This window comes from Balaenoptera borealis (assembly GCF_965194805.1).
Source record: "Balaenoptera borealis genome assembly, chromosome: 3".
In the NCBI taxonomy this organism is placed as follows: domain Eukaryota; kingdom Metazoa; phylum Chordata; class Mammalia; order Artiodactyla; family Balaenopteridae; genus Balaenoptera; species Balaenoptera borealis.
Genome location: NC_138866.1, coordinates 29291868 through 29316335, shown reverse-complemented (window position 1 = coordinate 29316335; position 24468 = coordinate 29291868). Strand labels below are relative to the sequence as shown.

General features: G+C 46.0%; 1 protein-coding gene across 11 annotated transcripts in view; it reads right to left on the bottom strand.

Annotated features, from left to right (window-relative positions):
• DPF3 (double PHD fingers 3) overlaps positions 1 to 24468 on the bottom strand; it is a 277931-nt gene that overhangs the window by 124585 nt on the left and 128878 nt on the right. For all 11 annotated transcript variants that reach the window (XR_014242371.1, XR_014242372.1, XR_014242373.1 and 8 more), the window contains exons 2-3: positions 24291 to 24451; positions 7855 to 7962 (exon numbers count right to left, since the gene is read on the bottom strand). Coding sequence is in view for 7 of the 11 variants with exons in the window: in XM_082384351.1 (XP_082240477.1) it covers positions 7855 to 7962; positions 24291 to 24451 (269 nt within the window). In the remaining 4 variants the exon portion in view is untranslated. The remainder of the gene's footprint in view (positions 1 to 7854; positions 7963 to 24290; positions 24452 to 24468) is intronic.

The window sequence follows — 24468 nt, the reverse complement described above, 5'->3', positions numbered from 1 at the left end:
CCTCAGGGGTGCCATTTTCTTGGCTGCGTTTGACTCCCTGCTTTGTGATTCATAAAGCTCAAAATAGATGAGGTTCACAATGAGGACCCATCACCCAGGCTGCACCCTGCAGGCCCTTGTTACTGCTTCTTTTAGAGGCCCAAGATATGCACACAACAGGAGGACTGATCATGGCCCCAAGAGCCCTGTGGTCCCCACCCTCTGCTGTGCCTACCCACTCACCCCTAAGCCAACACGCAATGATGGGCCCCTGGAAGCAGCACCCAGAGCTTGGCACCGTAGATAAGCATTCCCTCACCCCTGAGACACAGAAAAACACCCACACTATCAAAGGAAGCTCACCACTGGGCTGGTCAGCAGACCAAGTCGATACAACTTAGCGGGAAGGTGAGGGAGCGGAAGGACGGTGGGGATGGACTGAGTGGCGAAATGGTTCAAGGGAATACAGATTGCTGGAAAGTGCAAGAAGCTGTGTGGGGTGAAGTCTCAGCTCTTGTACCCTACACTGCACACTTGGCCTTGATCTCCTCATCTGTACAACAAAGCCCACTTCCCGGTGTTCTTACAGGGCCAGATGAGATAATGGGTATACAGCGTCTGCACAGGGGGGGATGCTCAATTCATGCGAGCCCCCCCTTTTCCCTTTCTAAAGTCTCCTTCTCCTTGCACTTCTCAGCAAAACTCCTCACCTTCTGATGCTCTCAGACCATCAGACGTGGTGAGACACAGCTCCCTGCAACTGGGCATGGGCCCAGGGGGAATGCAAGCGAGGAAGCCAAGTCTAGAGCAGTTAAGAGGACAGTCGAGGCTGAGGATGGGACTCAGCTCACAGGCCAAGATGCTGCTCCAGTTCCAGGGGGGCCCATGCTGCAGATTTGGAAATCATAGCAGAACCATGTGGAAGAGGCCTTGCTCTACTCATTCATTTTATAAATAATTATTGAGCACTTACTATGTACCAGGCTCTGTTCTAGGTGCTGAGGACACAGCTGTGAACAAGAGACAGAAATTCTTGCCCTCATAGAAGTTATATTCTAGTGGGGGAGAAACAAGACATAAACAAGCAAGACCCATAGTATGGCAGATGGTAATCAATGTTTTGGAGACAAACAGAGCAGAGGAGGGGAAGCTGAAGCATCAGGGGTGATGGGAGGGTGGTTCCACTTTTGGATGTGGCCAGGAAAGCACGAGCCTGAAGGAGCAGGAAGGGGGCCACGCGGCTAATAGGAAAGGACGTCCTAAGCAAAGGAGCCATTGCGCAAAGGCCCTGAAACTGGGGCCTGTCTGCCCAGAGCAGAGTGAACCAGGGAAAGGGTAGGAGCCCAGTTCAGAGAGTTCCGGGGCCTTGAAGGGCTGTGTAGGCCATTGCGAGAATGCTGACTTCTAATTCTGAAGCCACTGGTAGTTTCAAGCAAAGGGTGACATTATGATGCCTATATATATTTTTTAAATTTTATTTTATTATTTTTTTATACATCAGGCTCTTTTTAGTTATCTATTTTATACATATTAGTGTATATATGTCAAGCTCAATCTCCCAATTCATCCCACCACCACCACTACTCCCCACCCCCGCTTTCCCCCCTTGGTGTCCGTATGTTTGTTCTCTACATCTGTGTCTCTATTTCTGCCTTGCAAACCGGTTCATCTGTACCATTTTTCTAGGTTCCACATATATGCGTTAATATATGATATTTGTTTTTCTCTTTCTGACTTCCTTCACGCTGTATGACAGTCTCTAGGTCCATCCATGTCTCTACAAATGATCCAGTTTTGTTCCTTTTTATGGCTGTGTAGTATTCCATTGTATATATGTACCACATCTTCTTTATCCATTAGTCAGTCGGTGGGCATTTAGGTTGATGATGGCTGTATTTTAACAGGATCACTGTGAAGTCAACTGAAGGAAGGTGAGGGCGGAGTGAGGAGACTAGTTAGGAGTGACTGCAGTAGGTGTGGAGCCCCGCCAACGAGCCGGTGCTTAGGAGAGGGCCCTGTCCTCATGGTGCCTGTGTCCTGGTTGCTAGATACAGCCAGAGAGCAGGCCCCTGGCCCCTGAGCAGGGGGCATCCCCACACAGTGAAGGAGGCTGGGTGCCCAGTGCCAAGGGGCAAAGGTACAGAGCCATACCGGAGCAAGTCCACAGAGGAGCGGTTCTCAGAGAAGAAGGCAGGTCAGCCTAGGCCAAGGGCAGGAGAAAAGACCCAGCCAGACAGGCCTGGCCCAGCACCATGGGATGACAGGCGTTAGTAAAACAGAGAGGAAGCCTTCCAAGTTTATCTCTGTGCTCTGGACAATGTATGCGAGAGGACTCAGTTCTGGGACACAAGGGGTGAGCTTGGGCAAGCTGTGGTTCTGGGAAAGGTAGATCCCCCAGCCAGATGCCAGGTCTTTTCTCCTCAGGATAGAAGATACTAGACTCGGGCTTTTAAAAGACTCTAAGGCAGACTGTGTTCCCATTCTGGCCAGACAGCACACGCTCTTCCAGCTGGGCAGTGAGCTGCCTGCAGTGAGCACGTGCTGGGGACAGAACAGGGTCAGCTGAGGCCCCCTCAGCCCACCTAGCAGCGCTACGTGGAGGTGGCATCACGGTGCCTCCTCACACCTGCCAAGTCCTCCAGCTCCACCCTCCCACTGGACCCTCAGAACAACCCCGGGAAACAAGCAAAGCAGCTGCCATGATCTGCATTTCAGATGAAGAATCAAGGCCAGAGTGGGTAGGTGACTGCCCCAAATCGCACAGCCAGTGGGTGGAGAGGTCTGGACTTGAACCCAGGTCTTGTGATTCCTATTGGAGGCCTTTTCTCCTGCAGAGCACAGCTGCCCGACATAATGAAGGCCCCTATGGGCTAAAACCAAAGAGGCAAGATGGCAAAGCTGGGACAGGCCCCACAGGCCAGGCTGGGTGCTAGATGGGGAGGCCAGGTCAGCTGCCGAAGGCTCCTCCTCTCCCACTCAATCTCCCTCACCTGTGCAACGGGCACGATGAGCGCTAAGCCACGTTCTTCAAGCTTGAGACCAGACACCAGGCACCTTTCTTTCCTTCAGCCCTTTAATAAATCTTTGCTGTCCATCTACCATGCGCCATGTCTGGTGCCGGGTGTTGAGGATACAGATGAAGGATTGGGTGGGCCTCTGCCCTCAAAATGTGCGCCTTCCAGTAGGGAGAGACACAAGTGAACAGGCCCTGGTGTAACAGGGCAACGGCCTTAGAACCTATGCTCTAAACGTGGCTCCCCCAGGTCCAACTGAAAAACCCAGCCATAGAAACTCTGCAGCAGCTGTGCACGCCGCCACCCAGCCGACTCCCAGCTGCCGCCCATTTCCGGGGCCGGCCCAGGCTCCCAGAGCCCTGCGAGACTCAAGCAGTGTCACAGGCCCAGGCCCAGTCCCCCGGACCCAGCGCCTTCCCCCAGACTGCCAGGAGGGCACGAAGCAGGGGCCGGAGTGGCCTGCCCACCTCTCTCCAGCTCACAAGGCCAACAAGAGCTGTGAAAAAGCTGCTGTTGCCGGCCTCCAGGATGGATGGCTGCAGCTCTGACACTGCAGGAAAGAGATAAATGACTGGTCATTTCCCCCTGATGCACTCGAAGGCATCCATTCTCCCCGCCGTACCACGCTCAAGGAACCCCCTCGCAGAGACAGATAAGCACAGACATATGGGGTGGGAGCTCAGCGTCCTTCCCCCTCGCAAGGACACAGCCAGACTCCTCTGTGGGCCGGGGGACGGTCACGTTGTCCGTTGGCCCACACCTGGCGGGGGGCTCCACGGGTCCCTTCCCCCGCCTCCCCCCATCTCGCCCACCCCACCCGGCTCATCCCTGTGAGGAGCACACGGGAGACGGGGAGGCGGGGGCAGAGGGAGCCAGCTGACAGGCCCATCAATCTCAGGCTACATGCTTGGCACATCGGCGGCGTTCCGTAAGTTGTTCCCGGGCTGGGAGGGCTGGAGGAGTCGGGGGGACTGTCTCGAGGAGAAGAGAAATCGCGCCGAACATCAGAGAGAAAACGGTGGAAGGAGCCCGGAGATTATTAAAATGTGGGCCATGTACAAAAGCAGTAGGGAACTAATTAAGATGCAGGATTTTCAAAAGCTGGGGAAGTTGGCCACAGCCTGCTCCCATCTGTAGAGTTCTGGCAGTTCAGTGCGGCAGGGACAGCACCCCAGGCAGGCAAAGCAGGCCTCTCCACCGCTGCCCTCACAGGTGGGACTCAGGCCTCTGCCTGGACCGCCCCCTCGGGGGGCACCCCTCCGAGTGCCCCTGGGACTTGCTTGTTGGCCAGCTATGGCACCCTCTGCTTTGGGGCCGTACCCTAGCCTACCATCCCCTGAGAGTCCCTGCCTGACTGTTCATGTTCCCCCAACATGTGGTAGGGCGGTGATTATCCTGGTCATTCATGCCCAGTCACTGAATGGCTGCCAAAAAAAAACCAGGAGAAAAAACCAGAACCCTATTCCTGGCTGCCTTCCTTCCCATCACCCTTGGAATTTGGCAAGGGTGGCATAGAGCCAGGCTGCTCCCCAAGTGTCCCGGAGCGGAAGGGCATTACAAGGCCTCAGGTACATTCCGCGAGCCCTACAGGCCTGAGACACCAGGATGAATGTGCGTGTTGAGTCCTGGGCAACATGGCGCCAGTTCCAACAGGTTCCCCCACAGGGTTCTTTTCCTTGGCTTCACCACTGATATCTCCTTGGGAAATTAACTTCCTAATTCAGTGCCACAGTTTCCCAACCTCTAAAACAAAGATAAAATCTGCTCCAGACCACAGGGACCAAAAGGTCTGGGGTCAGAAGACGCTAAACTGACCGAAGCAGACTATCTGAGAATTTAACCCAGAAGGACACAAGTAAAAGTTTGTTCCCAGCCCTTTTTCCTCATTCAAAAAAAAAAAAAGTGAAGTTAAAGGCTCTTTTTCAATCAGCTGGCTTTTGCCCAACATCTGCCCGGCTTCAGGGCCTTCTGGTGGATATTTACTATCCACCTTTCTCTCCTGCCAGCTCAGCTTCCCCTTTGCAAGGACAAAGCTCCATTCTTGGGGGAACGGTCCAGGGGAGGCCCCTCTCTGGCACCAGGCTCCTGCCCCTCTTCACGTTGCCTGAATTGTGATGGCTGTGCCGTGAAACACCTTGCATGTGCCTCTGCAACCAGGTGCAAGCTGCAGAGAACGCTGAACTCCATTGTCAGTCAGCGGAGAGAAATAATGTTGCGTGTGTTGTCCTTCAGACGCCCAGGCAAGTGGGAGGTTTGCAAGATGTTTATTCAGGACTGATCGGAGGGGTGATGTCAGGCGTGAGAAACACATAGGTCCAGGGACATTGAGAATGCTTACAAATTCCAAAGAGCTCGCCCCAGCTCTCATCCTCATCCCACCCACACACAGACACATTTTTATTTTCAGCAAGTAGTAAAGAAACATAGGCAGGATGGCATATTCACAGTGAGGGCGATGGGATGAGGACTGCAGGCCTAGGGAGGACTCCATCAGTGTATAGTTCAGCCCAGGAACAAACGACTTCACAGCAGCCACGATGGGCTCCCCACTCCCCACCCCGTGACGCCATAGATGAGCTCTGTGCTGGGCGGGGGCTGAACACGAAGGGGACGGTTCTGCAGCCCTGCCCTCAGACCTGCTCCAAGGTCCCTCAGATTCCTGAGTGGACACCCCCTCCCCTTGCCCTGACCTGGTTTCCTGACAAAGCTCTCAGCTCTGAAGACCTGGGGTCAAGGACAAGTCTAAGCCACGTTTAACCCTGGCCTTTGTTGCTGAAAGCTGCCCGCCACTGGCTGGACTCAGGCAGGGACACAAAGGAAGACAGGAGGGACAAACTGGGTGTTGGCATGACAAATTGCTTGTGGCATCTCCTTATTATGCATAGAAAGGTCTGATATGGAAGGAAACTCATGCCTTGAGACAATTCCTCTCCAGGCCGGTGCCCAGTCTCTCACAAGTCAGGGGAACTCCTCTCTCTCTCTCTCCCCTGAGAACTCTACTGATGGTAGAGCCCAAGGGAGGCTCCAAGAATCATAGACATAAGTGCATTCCTAGAGGCTGTCAAGGGGAGTTCAGCAGCACAGGCATCACCTAGGAGCTTGGTGGAGATGCAGAATCTTGGTCCTCACCCCAGACCTGCTGACTTAGAATCTGCATTTTATCAGATCCCAAGGACTGCATCCCCAGAACGCACATTGAAGTTTGAGAAACACTGGTTTTGCAGACTTACAGGTGGCCGGACCACAAGTCAGTATGGCGTGACTCCACACCATCTACGGTTTCTTTATTAAACATAAACGATTGTCAATAAGAACAATTTATTTTGGAGGTATGGGCTTCCTCCTTTGTTGTCCCAGATCTGGAAGTGGTCTGGGTCCTGGTCTCTTGGAAGTGGCATGGATGAGTGATGAGGTAATCCTTAACTGGATTACACTTTGAGTGTAATTCTAGAACCACTCTGGCTAATATGGGCACCACTAGCCACGTGTGGCAATCAAGCACTTGAAATGTGGCTAGTTTGCAATGAAATGTGTTAAAAGATACACACCGGAATTAAAAAACAATACCAAAGAAAGTAAAATACCTCGTTCATAATTTTTATACTGATTACAGGCTGAAATGATATTATTCATATGTTAAATAGAATCTATTGTTAAGATTAATTTCACCTGTTTCTTTTTCCTTTTTTAAATGTGGCTACTAGAAAATGTAAAATGACACGTGTGGCTCACAATCGTGATCCAGGAGACTTGGCTCTCCTACAACCTGCATCTCAGGGAGTTTGGGACAACCCCAGTCATCACCCTGGAGTGTCTGCAAGGGTCTGTAAATTGTGCAAGGCCATTTGAGAACTTGGGTGGAGCACCCACCCCTAACAAATAAAACTTTCGCACAAGTGAAATGTGAGTTAGGGTGAAAATCTGAAGCATGCTTAACAATGGAACTGTGAGAGAGCATCCCGAAGAACTGTTAAGTAGAGGTTTTGCAGAAAAAACACAGCCTAAGGAGCCAGTGTGCAAAGGCAGGAGTGAGGTAACATCGCCAGGCAGCTGGCCTTGACAGGCCTGTGTTGTTTGGTGACAGTGGGAAGGGGCATGTCAGCTCTGCCTTTGCCCCACTTAACAGCACTGTTGCCACCACCCTGAGTCATGTCGCAGCTCTGGCATCCCCCAAACCAGACATTCCCTTAAAGCTAAGGACCCAGGGAAATCACTTGGCCTCGCTGCAACAAGGTCTGAACACTGCCACCTGCTCAGAAGTGTAATAACAGATCAGTAGTCAAGAAGACTAACCAATTCCTTCTGCACGGCCACAAAGCAATCAACATCACCTAGAGGCAAATTTTGAACTCAAACTCTTTCATTTCCATATCCAAGATGGGTTCTGTTTTTAGTGACTGGCCCCGCTCGTGTAAGATGCTCCATTAGCTCATTTCCAGTAAGGGTGGGAGAGGGTACATGGTGCACTGTCCGCCTTTGAAACAGTCTGGGACGAGTTTTCCTGACTTGAAGCCATGGGAAGGTATCACCTGGCCCAAAAGAGCTGCAGCTCCTTTGGTTCTGTTGGGAAAGTCATTCATCCTGGGCCTGTTCCCACACTGTGCCTGCTTGCTCTCCTCTCCTGGGGTGGCAAGAGAGAGACAAGAGGAAGGGGAAGGCCCGAAACACCTAGAGGGAGAGAAGCTCGGTGAGGCTGGGGGCACGTGGATGTGTTTATTCCTGAGGGCGCCATGTAGGCACGCTCACTCTCCTGGAAAACTCAGCTCTACGGACAAAGCGGCAGAGCAACCTTGTCCTCAGAAAGCCCAGCACCCCCGACCTCTCCCATCGCTGGCCCAGCCAAGCTCCACAGGGCACTGACCAGGTTTTATTTCCAGCAGCCGCAGCTTCGGATCCTCAGGTGGGTGCAATCGTCTCTTCTTACGCCAGCAGCGGGCAGGGTACGTGTACAGCTGGCCCGGGGCGAGGCCTGTGGACAGAGACAGTGTAAAGATTAAAGGCTCCAGGCTGGATCTAACCTTCTCATTCACAGTGAGGAAAGTGAAGCCCAGAGACGTGAAGTGACTTGTCAAGGTCACACAGCTGGTAGATGGTAGATCCCAGGCAGAATCTAGGTCATCTGACCCCAGGACCCTTGCTCTGTCTGCTCTACCATGCTGCCTCAGTAGACACATGCCAAAATGAGCCATCACTGTGACCAAAATCAGTTCTGCTCTCTTGGCCTAGGGAGAAGATCGGAGGGACCTCCAAACCACAAGAAGGACTTTTCCAGATTTACCCTCATCACAGTGTTTCCAAGGCAGTGCATATCCAGCTACTGCCCATCAACTGCCCCTCTGTCCAGGTCAAGCAGGTTCCCTTCACGGTGGAGCAGCACAAGTCATTCTGTCTACCTACGGACAGCCTGGCTGGGAAACATTTCAAGGATCAAGGCACTAGATCTCCTACCCACTGGCTTCTTCCACCCACTGATAGCTGCTGGCAGCTCGCTGAAGCCAAGGGGAGCCCTGTGCAACCTCTATCAGAATATAAGCCTGCATAGCCAGCATACCTGTACAGCCCTGCCCACCTGCCTGGGAGTTACAAAAAAAAAATTGGGCAGGAGTTCAGTGGCTGGCCGTATGTGTCACACAGTCTCCCAACAAGAGTCACCATTTAGATTTGACTTTTGACACGAAAGCTCTACACCAGCATCATCTGTCATGCCGAGCACCCCATGAGGAGCCTTCCTGCTCAACAGACAACACTCTCGTGGCTCCTGAGGCATATGCTGGGCAGCAAGAGGCCTTGGAGGAATGTGGGCTCCCTGCACTAGACCCTGGTTTGTTCCCAGAGAAAAGGGCAGGGGGTGGAGGCTGAGGGGAGAGGAAGAGGGCTGAAGACTGGTTAGGCGGTTTGCAGATTAAAAAGACTGCTCAATACACCCCCAAAATAAACCAGCAAGCCCACTGACCCACCCCCGCTAGAGTGAAAGCCTGGTGAGGACAGGGACTTTGTCTTGTTCACATCAGAATCCCCAGAACCAGAACTGTGGCTGACACAGAGAAGAATCAAACTTAACATCTGCAGAATGAGTGAGTGAGTGAGTGAGTGAAGGGAAGAATATGTTCCAGTTCACTTTCATGGAAGTCACAACTCGGTCTTCTGTAGTAAACATGGCATGTGACAGCTGTTAGAGACAGGCAGCCTCCCATGAGAGGGGCACTTCCTAGACCTAGGACCATGAGTAGAAAACATCAGGACCCTATTCCCATCTGCTGTCTTCCATTTTGGGGGTTTTAAAAGTTAAGAGAAAAACCGGCTTCATTTTTGCATTTTTCAGAGAAAAACTTACAAAAGTTTCATTGCTACACATCCATTCATTCATTTTTCATTTGTACTTGTCATCTCTACCCATGCATAGATTTGGGTCCAAAGCAGAGGCAACTATTCCAGCATTAAAGGAAACAAAATTTTCCAATTCTTTTTATGTGCTAAGTTTTGTTTTTAATCACGCAGCTGCTCCCACAGGTTGCTAGGCTGTGAACAAGCTGGAGGTTCTGACCCTTCCCCCTTTGATTCTTAGAAACCATCAAGGGTGATAGAGCCTACAGGCTCCAGAAATATCTCTGATATTATAAGCTAAGGGCTCATCAGGTCCTAGAGTCATTCTAATACTTGACTTTGTTGATAGCTGTAAGGTCTTCTGCACAGTAGCAGGATCCTGAAGCTCTGAGCGCCTTGAGCCCTGAGAACCAGACTTGTGACTGATTTATAGAAGACACAATGAATCCAAAAACTAAGCTTGGTCTCACTCCCATATGAGGTCCAGTTTTGACCTCTGTTTGAGGGAAGGCATCACTGGGAATAGTTTGATGTTTCTGGTGTGGTTCACTCCAGGGCCGTGTCACCTCTCACCCCATAATTCCTGAATGGGGACATTGAGTCAGAGCCCCTTCCAGATGTTTTGGCCGCTTCTGGGGCTGGTGTTCCCCAGGATCCCAGAGAAGCCAAGTATAAGGGCTGGCCTGCTGCTCCCTATCCCAGAACTGGTCCCATAATCCCACTTATCTTGGATTAGCAATTCTTAATCCAGGCTGAAGCCAAAATCACCTGGAGGACTTCTTATTAACACCAATGCCCCAAATCCATGCCAGAGCTACCCAATCCAAATGTAGGTGGGTGGGGGAATTGAGCAACTCTTTTCTTTTTAAGAACTCTATAGATTGTTACCATAGCCTGGCAAAGAACCTCTGGATGTCTAAGCATCATCTAGTTACTGGCTGGATGTTCTCTCTGATGTACCAAGCCTAGTCTAATGGTTTTTCCAGTAGATTCCCAAGGTTCCCTGTATTTTTCCCAAGCCACTGCCATTACCTGCCTGCTTACTAGACTGTCATCTCCACTGGCTTTATAAGATCCAGGGTGGCAGGAACCATGTCCACCTCAAGTATCCCCAATGCTTAGCACAGTGTCTGGCAGGCATATCAAGAAATACTTATCAAATAAATTCAACCAGAACTGAACCAGCCTCAGAAACGCGGGAAGTGAATGACCCTTAGCCCCTGCTGTTCCTGGCTCCAGGAGACTCCTCCATCGGCATCCAAACCACCCAGGAAGGACCCGTAGAACGGAGCACAGAACCCACCCCACCCATGCCAAGATGGGAGTCTCTGTGCCTTAGGCTCTTTCTTGACCCACGCGCTGCTTCATCGTATTTCCAACCAGATCAAAAGCAGGTTAGTGAGAAGGAACTGGTCCAGACCAGCATACACAAAAGGTCTAAGTGACAAGAGGTCAAAACTGTCAGCACTCGTCCAAGTCCTCCACCCTCCCTGAGACTGCAGTCACCACACTTGTTGATCAGCTGCCTGGGGCCACTCAGCTTGTGGCTGCAGGTCCACTCTCCCAGGAGAGTCCATTTTAATAAGTAGTTTGAATGTCCAGAAGAAGGGATTGTCTTTATTTCATTCTTTAACCTTCTCTGGTAGATTGGAGAAGCTCCACAGTGCGGACAACAAGCACGAGTCCTCATACCCCCATTCCCTGTTACCTTGGAAATCTCACCACACCTATCTGAGCCTGTCTCTTTGCCTGTAAGATAAGGGTGGTAATAATACCTACCTTACAAGGACTGTCATGGGGATTAGCTTATATTCAAGAAGAAGCTCTTTATAACCATGAAGCATTGTACAAATGTCAGTTATTAATTATCATGAATTAGCTGACTTAGACGAGCCTGGACTCTCTGCCCACGTGACGTGACAAGGCTGCTCTTTGCTCCTTTAGCCACAAGGGTGGAAACAGGCCTCCCTTTGATGTCTGCTTCAACTCGTATCAACAAGCAAATGGCCCCAAGAACTCTCTCAGGGCTCTCGCCCCCTTCCTTGCCCTCCTCCCTGGGCTGACAGGCACCAGGGTGCCTTTACAGGGCCAACACGTTCAGCCCTGGAGTTCCACTTATAGAGGGATGAGCAGAGCCCCGTGAGAGTTATGTTGTTTATCTCATTAGAACAGGAGGCACATAACTCAAGCCCATGTGTGTGGTAGACAGAGGAGGGAGGAAGAGGAGGGGGGAGGAGGAGGATAGAGGCACAGCTGCGGCCGGGGAAATTAACCTGAAGGAGGGAGCCTGGGGCTAGGGGGGATATGGAAGAGGGGAAGGGGGAGGCGGGAGACAAGAGGGGGGACCAATCCTCCCAGTAACCAAGGCCACAGCAGCTCCTCCATTCACACACCCCACTGAGCAAACTGCTTTGCTATTACTTTGATCTGCAACTCCAGGTACACTTAGTTGCAAGCACAAGCATGACGGACGCACATGCACACACGCACATCCACATGGGAACTCACACACTGGTTGGTGGGAGAACTGGCTTCATAGGAAAAATCAGCAGGACGAGCTCGGTGCCTGTGCAGTCAGCAGACTCCAGGCAAATCACTTGTTATACGCGTGGCCTGCGTTCGGCAGGTGGATCGTGAGTGTTATGAGCATCTCTGACAGACACAGCATGAGCTGTGAATTCAGAAGATGAAGTGGGATGGGAACAGATGTGAAAAGGAGAAACAGAATGGCTTCCTCTTCCCCGGACCAGAGCTGAGCGGTGGCATTCAAGCCCACCCAGAGAAGGGCTTTGCCTGCAGCAGCTCAGGGAGGTGGCCCGAGGCTCCCCACAACAGAAAGCTCATTACTTCACAGGACAGACTGTCCCACTGTTGGCCAACTCTTACTGTGATAAAGAGTTTCACCTTGCCCTTATTTTGAATCAAAGTCTACCTTCCTGTTATATACTTATGCCAATTTGTCCACCCTCGGTCCCAAGAGTGAACAGGTGTCATCTGCATCCCAACCACCCACCCCATCCACCTGCTTGGGTTTGAAGGAGAGCCTACGGAGAGGATGAAGAACTGGAGGGCAATGGGAGTTGGAGGAAAGAGGCAGTGACTACACCTGCTCGTGAGCCTGGGATTCTTCACCAACACTGGGCATCAGAATTGCAGAAGTAGTTATTGAAAAGGGCAAATGGCTTGGTTCCAGTCCAATCCTACCGAACCAGAATAATAGAGATTCATCAAGACAACTGTAGTTTGAAAAACTCCCACATAAGGAACTTCGAACAAGATCAAATCTTACTCATATTTATTTCCCCAGGGCCCAGCACATAATAGGTGCTCCATTAATGTTTGTGGCTGAGGATGCCAATTTGGACCAACTGCAGAGTTGGAGGGATGAGTGATAAGCCCCGGGTAGGGCTTGAGGAGTGGGGAAGATGTATTTCCCAAGCACTTATAGCCATGTCATTTCCTAGTGCTCTGTCCTCCTCTCTTCTCCTGGCTTATATAAGAGCTGCCCTGATCTCATGGACCACCTCTTCAGTGAAGCATTCCTGAACCACCCCAGGCCACAGTGCCTCTTCTCTTCCCTGAAAGTCTGGAGTCCTGGGCACTTGGCACCACGTGACAGCACTCAGCGTGGCTCTCTGTCTGGCTCCCCGACCATCCCCTTCCTGCCTCCCCTCCCATTCTTCTCTGTGAGCTTCTCTCTAAGATTCAATTTCAGTGTCCCATGTGCCAGGACCGCCCTGGCAAGGTAGACCTCAAATCCATAATGCTGCCTGCTTCTTCTGGCCCAGAGGTTCCCAAGCCCCTCACTGGTCCCATCACACTCAAAAGCTGACGGAGTAACAGTAGCTAACATTTACTGAGCTCTTACTCTGCTCTAGGCTAGCACCTTATACTCAATGCTATCTCATTGTGACAAAAAGCCTACGAGACATTTAAAGGATGAGGGCAGTGATTAAGTAACTGGTGCAGGGTCATACAGCTCATAAGCATAGCCTAGTCCCCAGCCCACACTCAGAATCTCTCCACTATCCTATCTAACTCCCTACTGAGTTGCTGGTACACATGCAAGAGGCTTGAAACGCAGAGCCCTGCCCTTGAGAAAGCAGCTCCCCAAACCAAAGCTCACAGAAAAAGAACCCCTGGCCCACCCACCTGCCCCCATCCAGCCACTTCTTGTGGAATTCATTTTTCCTTTCCTACCACATCACCAACTAAAATTGCTCATGGAGAAATGCATCCTGGTAAGGCATATAAAATGTGTGGAGAATCAGATACTTACCAGGACATGCTTTCTAAATTTATCAGAAGAATTTTTTTCAGTAATAACATTATAATGTGAGGGGGGGAGCTGAGATGTTATTGGATCTGACTCTTACCTGATACAAGAATTGCCTCTCCAATATCCCTGACTAGAGTCTCCACCCTGGCCTCTGTTTCAAGAATTCCAGTCCTTACCCTTCCATGAAGCAGTCTGCTATGCTGTTGAAATATTTTGTTGTTAGAGATATGCTTACCAATCTCATCTCATCGGTGAGATTGCAAAATGGCACAACCCTATGAAAGAGAATTTGGCATATCTAGCAAAACCATACATATTTGCCCTTTGATCCAGCAATTCCACTTCTAGGAATCTGTATCACAGATTCACATAAAAAAATACACAAATATGCATTCATTGTAGTATTTTCAATACTAGAAAAAGACTGGAAACAATCCAATGTCCATCTATAAGGTCCTAGTTGAATAAACAATAGTATATCCACACAATTGACTATAATGAAGCCATTGAGAGAGAGAGAGAGAGAGAGAGAAGTATACACTGCAATGGGATATATTGTTAAGTGAAAAAAGCAAGGTGGAGAACAGTATGCGTAGTGTACTATCATTTCTTTAACAAATGGGGATATACACATATATATATATATATATACATACATATATGTTGTGTGCTTGCATAGAGTTTTTTAATGGAAAGATAAACCAAAAACTAATTTTTTAAAAAAGTTACAGGGAAAATAAAAACAAAATAATAGTAACAAGAAGAAGAGAAAGGGTTGCCTTTAGAAAGAGGAAAGGAACAGGGTAAAAGAACAGAGATAGAATAGAGCTAGACTCTCTCTCTGAATATCCCATGCTTTGTAGATTTGACTTTAGAACCATGTAAATATTTTATAATATTAAATTAAATTAAAATATAAAAGCAAACATCTGCTTCTAGCTAAAATGGTTTACCAAGGACCAGATTTACCTTCCCACCTGAAGCCAAGACAGAGAAAAAAATGAAACAAGAGTTTTCAAGACACTGGCCATCGGGCAATGAAGGACCATGACCCTGAGATACTGGAAATGAACAAGATGAGTCCTATGACTGCCCCAGCTTACTTCCTTGAGAGAGTTTCCAGAGTGCAGCACAGGGAGGAGGAACATGGGTAGAACCCAGCCAACTTCCTGAGTCTGAATTGAAGAGAAAGAGCTGAGAGCCTGGGAAGACCAAGGTGACTAGAATTCAAGGAAAAGAATAGTAAACAGAAAAAAGTGGCACAGAGAAAGAACTGTGGAGATACACAAAGGGTTCCCTTCAAGAATTCAGCTTAGTACCGATGAGTGCATGCTTGTAAGGAATCTACTCAATGCCGAGGAAAGAACCACCTGTAAGAACAGAGGTGTGCCTGGTGTGCACAAGGGGCTGAGAATAGTCTGTCCCCACAAGCACACTGGGAAAGTCTCATGATTCATGGAGTACTGGGTAGGGTACACAGAATGGTCTTGCCTCACTAATGAGGAATAATTAGCACTAGGCTAAGCACTGCTCCAGTTCCACCTAACAAATCTTAAAAGCAAGATAAGAAAAGATCAAATTGTTTCCAAGTAACTTGACAGTGAACCAAAACAAAGTTCCAGAATATTTACAGAAATAAAAAATATATACCGTACCCAGCAAGGTAAAATTCACAAAGTTGAACATCCAATCAAAAATTACAAGGCATGTAAAGAAGCTAGAAAATATGACCTACAATGAGAGGGGGAAAAAATCAATTGAAACCAACCCAGAATTGACACTGATGTTAGAATTAGCAGCAAGAACACTAAAACAGTTATTATTTGTATTCCATATGTTTAAAAGTTAAAAACAGTTTGTTTTAAAAGACTCCAATTTGACTTCTAAAAATGAAAACTACAATGTGTGAGATTAAAAACATACTGGATGGAATTAATGTCAGATTAGACACTGGAGAAGAAAATATTAGAACACTTAAAAACATAGCAGGGGCTTCCCTGGTGGCACAGTGGTTGAGAATCTGCCTGCCAATGCGGGGGACACAGGTTCGAGCCCTGGTCTGGGAAGATCCCACATGCCGCAGAGCAACTAGGCCCATGAGCCACAACTACTGAGCCTGCGCGCCTGGAGCCTGTGCTCCACAACAAGAGAGGCTGTGATAGTAAGAGGCCCGCGCACCACGACGAAGAGTGGTCCCCGCTTGCCACAACTAGAGAAAGCCCTCACACAGAAACAAAGACCCAACACAGCCAAAAATTAAAAATATATATAAATAAATAAATAAATTTAAAAAAAACAAAAAAACCCATAGCAATATGGGCTTCCCTGGTGGCGCAGTGGTTAAGAATGCACCTGCCAATGCAGGAGACATGGGTTTGAGCCCTGGTCCGGGAAGATCCCACATGCCGCAGAGCAACTAAGCCCATGTGCAACAACTACTGAGCCTGCACTCTAGAGCCCATGAGCCACAACTACTGAGCCTGCATGCCATCAACTACTGAAGCCCGCGCACCTAGAGCCCGTGCTCCGCAACAAGAGAAGCCACCTCAGTGAGAAGCCTGTGCACCACAACAGAGAGTAGCCCCCACTTGCCACAACTAGAGAAAGCCCGCATGTAGCAATGAAGACCCAACACAGCCAAAAATAAAAATAAATAAAATAAATAAATTTAAAAAAAAACAATCAATGTAACTCATCATATTAACAAACTACAAAAGCAAAATCACATGATCATCTCAATAGACTCAGCAAAATCAAACATCCAATCCTGATTTAAAACTGTCAAACTAGAAATAGGAGCATCCACAATCTGATAAAGAGCAACTACAAAAAACCTACAGCTGGGACTTCCCTGGCAGTCCACTGGTTAAGACTCCGCACTTCCACTGCAGGGGGCAGGGGTTTGATCCCTGGTTGGGGAACTAAGATCCTGCATGCCACGCAGTGTGGCAATAAAAAAAAAATGAAAAAAACCTACACCTAACATCATACTTAATAATGAAAGAATGAATGCTTTCACCTTAAGATCAGGAACAATATAAGGATGTCCACTCTTTCCATGTTTACTTAATATTGTACTGGACATTCCAGCCAGTGCAATAGAGAAGTAAAATAAATAAAATGCATAGATATTGAAAAGTTTTCTTTATTCACTAAAATAATCAACTATGTAGAAAATGCTGTGGAATCTATAGAAAGCTTCTAGAACTAATAAATGAGTATAGCAAGATTGTAGGATTCAAGTGAATACACAAAAAATAATTGTATTTCTGTATACTAGCAAAGAAAAATCAGAAATTTAAATTTTTTAAATCCATTTACAATATTATCAAAAATATTAAATGCTTAGAGATAAACCTGACAAAAATGTGAAAGAACTGTACATTGAAAACTAAAAATTATTGATGAGAAAAATTAAAAGGGATAATAATAAATGGGGAGATATATTATATCCATGGGTTGGATGACTCAATATTGAGAACTGTCAGTTTTCCCCAAGTTGATCTATAAACTCCACACAATGTCAATCAAAATCCCAGCAGACTTTTTGTAGAAATTGACAAATTGATTATAAAATTCTTATGGAAGTATGAAGAACCTAGAACAGCTGAAATAACTTCAAAAAAGAAGGACAGATTTGTAGAGGTCTTGTATCTATTTTCATTAATAAGAAAACCAACAAATAACCCAATTTTAAAATGGTCCAAAGATTTGAATATTTTACCACAGGATATACATTGATAGTAAATAAGCACATGTAAAGATGCCCAACATCATTAATTAGGGAAATGCAAAGTAAAACCACAATGAGATACCACTATATAACAATAGGAATGGCTAAAACTTTAAAAAGTTGACCATACCAAATGTTAGTGAGAATATAGAGGAACTGGAACTCTCGTACATTGCTGGAATGGATGTAAAATGGTACAACCACTTTGAAAAACAGCCTGACAGTTTCTTAAAATGTTAAATATATACCTTCCTTATGATATAGCCGTTACACTCCTAGGTACTTTACCAAGGAGAAATGAAATTATAAGTCCATATGAAGACTTATACACAAATGTTCATAGCAGCTTTATTTAAAACAGCCAAAAACTGGAAACAAATACAAATGTCCATCAATAGATGAATGAATAAACTGTGATACAGCCATACAGTGGAATACTACTCAGCATAAAAAAAAATGAATCATTGATACATGCTAGAACATGGATGATCTCAAAATAATTACTCTGAGTGAAGGAAGTCAAGACCCCATCCACCAACCACCAAAAAAAGAAGTAGATATTATATGATTCCACTATAGAAAGCATTCCTGGGGGTTGGGAGACATATAAGGTAGAGGTAGGAGGAAGAACAGGAAGGAGGAATTACAAGGGACACAAGGAAACTTTTGGGAGTCATGGATATATTCATTATATTGATTGTGATGATAGTTTCACAGGTATACAGATGTCAAAACTTATCAAATTGTACATGTTAAATATGTGCAGAGTACTGTATGTCAGTTATACTTCAATAAAGCTGTTAACTTTTTTTAATGAAAAAGCAACCCAGGGACTTCTGCTTCTGGAAAGAGAGAGTAGATATACTCTTCCATATTCCTCCCACTAAGTACAACTAAAACTCTTAGACTTTGTTTACACAAAAAAATAAGATACTGAAAGGTAAAGAGGCTGACCAGCTAGGGACTTTCAGACCCAAGAAACAACAGGGTGGTGAGTTCCCTGGGCATTCTTTTTGCTTTATATATCCCAGGCTGAGTTCTGGAAAAGCTGATAATCCAGAAACACCTACAAATGTAGACCAAAAAAAGCCCCAAGAAAATCCTGCTCTCAGGGCTTCCCTGGTGGTGCAGTGGTTACGAATCCACCTGCCAATGCAGGAGACACGGGTTTGAGCCCTAGTCCAGGAAGATCCCACATGCCATGGAGCAACTAAACCTGTGCGCCACAACTACTGAAGCTCGAGAGCCCTAGAGCCCATGCTCTGCAACAAGAGAAGCCACTGCAATGAGAAGCCTGCACACCACAACAAAGAGTAGCCCCTGCGCCCTGCAACTAGAGAAAGCCCGTGTGTAGCAACAAAGACCCAATACAGCCAAAAATAAATAAATAAATTTTTTTTAAAAAAAGAAAGGAAATCCTGCTCTCTCTAGCTAAAGGACCAGGAAAGGGGCAGCCTAGCAGGGCATCCCAATATCCTTGCTGGGTTAGTGTCAGAGAAGGTCAAGTGACAAACTGACCCCCCATCGTGTCAGTGGAGCCCGCACAGGGAAGAGTAATGAGGCACTCTTCCTCCTCCCAACTAGGGTGGTATTGGTGAAGGCTTAGTGGGGAATCTGAACTCCCACCCCCACCCAGCAATAATGAGGTACTCCTCCCCCACCAGGGTGTCAACAGAGACCGAGTGGGGAACATGGACTTCCACATCCATCCGACAGTAACAAGGGGCACCTCTTTTCCCCTGTCAGCACAGTGTCAGAGGAGGTCTGTGAAAATAGAAGATTTAGATAACATCTAGAGTCTCATAACATTATAGCCAAAATGTCCAGGATTCAATCAAAATCACTCATATGAAGAACCAGGAAAATCTCAACTTGAGTGAGAAAATACAACAGGTACCAACACTGAAATGACACAAATGGTAGAATTATCTGACAAGGATTTTAAAGTAGCCGTCATAAAAATGTTTCAAACAAACAATCATCAACACCTGAAACAAATGAAAAAATATCAAGTCCCACAAAGAAATAGAAGATATAAAGAACAACTAATAACAAAAACAAAACAAACCCTCAATGAATGGGCTCAACAGCAGAATGTAGAGGATAGATGAAAGAAGTAATGAATCTGAAGAGTGTATAATAGAAATCCTCCAATCTGAGCAACTGAGAGAAAAATAGATTGGAAAAAAGAAGGAGGAGGAGGAGAAAAGAAGGGAGCCTGGGGGACTTATGGGACTATAAGAAAAGATCTAACATTTTGGAGTTCCAGAATTTTCTTTCCCAGTGGAGTCCCAGAAGGAGAAGGGAAAGAGAGTGAGGCTGAAAATATATTCAAAGAAATAACGGCTTAAAAATTTCCAAGTTTGGCAAAAAAACATAAGATTCAAGAAGCTGAGTGAATTCTGACAAGGATAAACTCAAAGAAATCTACACCAAGACATATCAAAATCAAATTTCTGAAAACTAATAACAAAAAATCTCAAAAGCAGTGACAGAAAAATGACACCTCACTTATAAGAGAAAACAATTTGAATGACAGCAGATTTCTCATCACAAACTACTGAGGCCAAAAGGTAGTGGCAAGACACTTTTCAAGTGCTAAGATAAAAGGACTGTCATCCTAGAATTTCATATCCAACAGAAAAATATCCTTCAGATGTGGCACATATATACAATGGAATATTACTCAGCCATAAAAAGGAGCTAAATTGGGTCATTTGTAGAGACATGGATGGACCTAGAGACTGTCATATAGAGTGAAGTCAGTCAGAAAGAGAAAAACAAATATCGTATATTAACGCATATTTGTGGAATCTAGAAAAATGGTACAGCTGAACCAGTTTGCAAGGCAGAAATACAGACGTAGATGTAGAGAACAAACGTATGGACACCAAGGGGGGAAAGGTGGGGTGGTATGAATTGGGAGATTGGAATTAACATATACACACTAATATGTATAAAATAGATCAACACTTGAAATGAGAACCTGCTGTATAGCACAGGGAACCCTGCTTCACTTCGCTGTACAGTAGAAACTAACACAACATTGTAAAACAACTATACCCCAATAAAAAAATAAATAAATAAAATAAAATAAAATAGAAATATCTTTCAGGAATGAGGGGTGGAATTCCCTGGCGGTCCAGGTTAGGCCCAGGTTAGGACTCTGCGCTTCCACTGCAGGGGGCACAGGTTCAGTTCCTGGTCAGGGAAATAAGATCCTGCATACTGTGCAGTGTGGCCAAAAAAAAAAAGGAATGAGGGGAAAAATCAAGACATTCTCAGAAGAAGGAAAACTAAGAATTGTTACTATCAGACCTACTTAAAAAGAATGGCTAAAGAAAGTACTTAATCAGAAAGGAATTATAAAAGCAGGCATCTAGGAACATCAGAAAGGAAGAAACAACAGCAAAAGAGTAAAAATATGAGTAAATACAACAGACACTTAAGTTTTCTAAATTATGTTTGACAATTGAAGCAAGAATTAGACGTCTGTCTGATGTGGTTTCCAACGTACGTAGCGGAAATATTTAACATACAGTTGTTATAAATGCGAGAGGATAAAGGATTTAAATGAAGAGAGGAAGGGGTGGGTGTGACTATAAAGGGGTAGGATGAGGGAGATCTTTGTGGTGATGGAATAGTTTTGTATCTTGATTGTGGTGGTGGTTCCACAAATCTATACGTGTGATAAAATGGCATAGAGCTACACACACACGTTTCACCCATGTCAATTTTCTGGTTTTGATATTATACTGTAGTTACACAAGATATATCCATTGGGGGAAATTGGGTGAAGGGTACAGGCGATCTCTCTGTACTATATTTACAACTTCCTGTGGATCTATAATTATTTCAAAATAAAAAGTTAATTTAAAAATGTAATTACAAAAAAAAAACCCCAGCAATACCTAATAAGTGAAAGCAAAAATGAAACAAATAAATCCAACTGTGTATTGAGTTAGTAGTACAACCACACAGAGGAATTATTTTAAGTGACCTTAAAACACAGTAATTTGACTCTACATCCTTAATAGGAAATACGCTAAGGACAAAAAAAAATTGCAAAGAAAGAAATAAAAACTTAAACCATTTAAGTAACCTTATTGTTGGTAGTCTCATTTTATTCTGATATTGCTGTGTGTTTATCACAGAATAAAGCAGATAAGTAATTATGCTGGCATCATTAAGAGCCAGTATCCTTTTTTGGTGTGGGAGAAAGGAGATAGAGAATTAAGATAGTTAAAACTGTCGAAAACTGAATTGAATGGGAAATACCAGTAAATTTCATAATGTATTTTCTCTTAAAAAGAGAAAAAAAGAAAGATGAAACAAGAAATCATATTTCTTACTTCTGCTCACTGCAAAGTCCTAGAATCAACAACCAACCCAGGAGCAATGAGCACCACCAGGTTGTGGTCTCTAAATAATATTCCCACAAAGAGGAAACAGGGTTTCTTAGAGAAATAGCTGATTCTAGGTCTGGGGCAGGACATGTACAAGATGAGCCTGAAACATTTGTCCCAATATTAGGATATCAAGGATGCTAGAGAAACCACTAGGCGGTTTCAAAACACTAGCACCGGACAAAACCCCTACTGGCCAAAGATGGGACAATTTAAGCATCAATAATAATAGTTGCAATGGATTAAAATGTAGCCAAAATGTATAAATCTGTGAATTCATGATGGTACTCAAGATAATAAAAATAACTATATTGATCACCTTTGGAGAATACTAGGGAACCAACTCATTATTTTGAAAACTGATAAATAAAGGGGAAAAATCATTCATCCATCCTTTCATATGTGAACTATACCACACAATAACCAAAACTTTAATGAGGAGATATTTCTCTTTATAAATGCTGTAGAGCTAATAAATGAAGAAATAATGATATCCTCGAATTGAATGCACCATTTTGCAGTTCTTTATAGAATAAAGGATCTAGGCAATTTTCATCAAGGGCTGCTAACATCAGTAAAAGAGTGATATCTAGACCCCATGAACCTCCTGATGAATGTACACATCACCACTTAGGAAGTGTTCTAGCCCAAAAAATTGAACCTGAATCTGCTCTTACCAATTCACAGGAATAACACCATGGGGATGCAGTGAGAAAATCCAGACTCTGGGAAACCCTACAGTGCAAACAATTCAGTTTCTTCCACAAATAACGAGAGAAAAAGAGAGAGAGAGAAAGAAACCTACAGATTTAAAGAGACTTAAGAGACACATCAGCCAATTGTAATGTAGGAGTCCTATTTGGATCCTGATTTCAACTATAGGGGGAAATAAATGTTGAACAAATATTTGATGCTATTAATGTCTTGTTTTTAACTTTGAGCTTTTTTTTTTTTTTTAAAGATTTATTGATTGATTGATTGATGGCTATGTTGGGTCTTCGTTTCTGTGCTAGGGCTTTCTCTAGTTGCGGCAAGCGGGGGCCACTCTTCATCGCGGTGCACAGGCCTCTCACTATCGTGGCCTCTCTTGTTGCGGAGCACAGGCTCCAGACGCGCAGGCTCAGTAGTTGCGGCTCACGGGCCTAGTTGCTCCGCGGCATGTGGGATCTTCCCAGACCAGTGCGCGAACCCGTGTCCCCTGCATTAGCAGGCAGATTCTCAACCACTGCGCCACCAGGGAAGCCCAAACTTTGAGCTTTGATAGCTATGGTTGGTATGTTTATTTATGTTCTTGCCATTTAGAGATACATACTGAAAAATTTACAGATGAAATAATATGCTGTCTTGATTTGCTTCAAAATAACCTGGGTTCAAGGAGGAAAGTGGGAGGTGAGTATAAATGAAATGATTGGCTATGAGTTGATCACTGGGTGTTGAGGCTGTGTGATAAGTACGTAGAAATTCATTTTACTATTCTCTCCACTTTTGTATGGCTTTGAAACTTTTCATAATAAAAATTTTAGGGCTTCCCTGGTGGCACAGTGGTTAAGAATCCACCTGCCAATGAAGGGGACACGGGTTTGAGCCCTGGTCTGGGAAGATCCCACATGCCTCGGAGCAACAAAATCTGTGTGCCACAACTACTGCGCCTGCGCTCTAGAGCCCACAAACCACAACTACTGAGCTCATGGGCCACAACTACTAAAGCCCACGCACCTGGAGCCCTTGCTCCACAGCAGGAGAGGCCACTGCAATGAGAAGCCCGTGCACCGCAACTAAGAGTAGCCCCCACTTGCTGCAACTAGAGAGAGCCCGCGCACAGCATCAAAGACCCAAAACACAGCCAAAAATAAAAAACTTTAAAAATTAAAAACAAATTTTTTTAATATACCCATATAGAGCCAGAAAACCGAATTCTTGTAATTGCCTCCCTGATCTCCACCCATTGGTCTTTCTTCTGTTCTCTGGAGCCTAGAAGACTAGTATCACAGTAATAGTAATAATAATAATATCAACAATAACAGCCAGCATTTTTGGAGCACATACTTACTATGTGCTAAATTCAGGTTATGAGCTTTTTATGCAGATTTTCATTTAATCCTGACAAAGTCCTGAAGTAGTACAATTATTATCCCATTTTACAGATGAGGAACCTGAGGGCAATAGGTTTGATGACAAAGCTCAGCGTCAAACCAAAATCTGACTGCAGATTTCCAGCTTATAACCACTAAGCTACACCAACACACAGGGTAAAAGGTGAAGAGGGCTGCCATGGCCTCAGTCTTCCCTTTTTGGGGTTAAGCATCCTGACATCTTTCACTCTGCCCCTCCCTGCCAATGTGGCTTCAATGTCCCACACCATCCTTGGAGCATCCTTGGAGCACCTTGGAGTTACAGAAGCAGTTGAGTTTCTTGAAAGCATCCTGGGCTCCCTGTACAGCTTGCGCCACCCCCATGCCCACACAAGCTGCGGGGAATCCCAGACAATCTCTGGTCGGCCTGCATCCAGGCTGGGATCCTGAACATGTGCAAGTCCCAGGGGTGGCATAGCTCACCTGGGCCTCGGTGCCTCTTCTCCATCCAGATGTAGCAGTTGTTCTGGGCCACCCCGGTCTGCGAGTCCAGGAACGGGAGACGCACGCTGCGCTCTGCGCACAGGCGCGAGTTATAACTCCGGCAGTGCTCAATGGCCTCCTTGTAGAACTGGTCCCCGAGCCTGCCGGGAGACAGAGA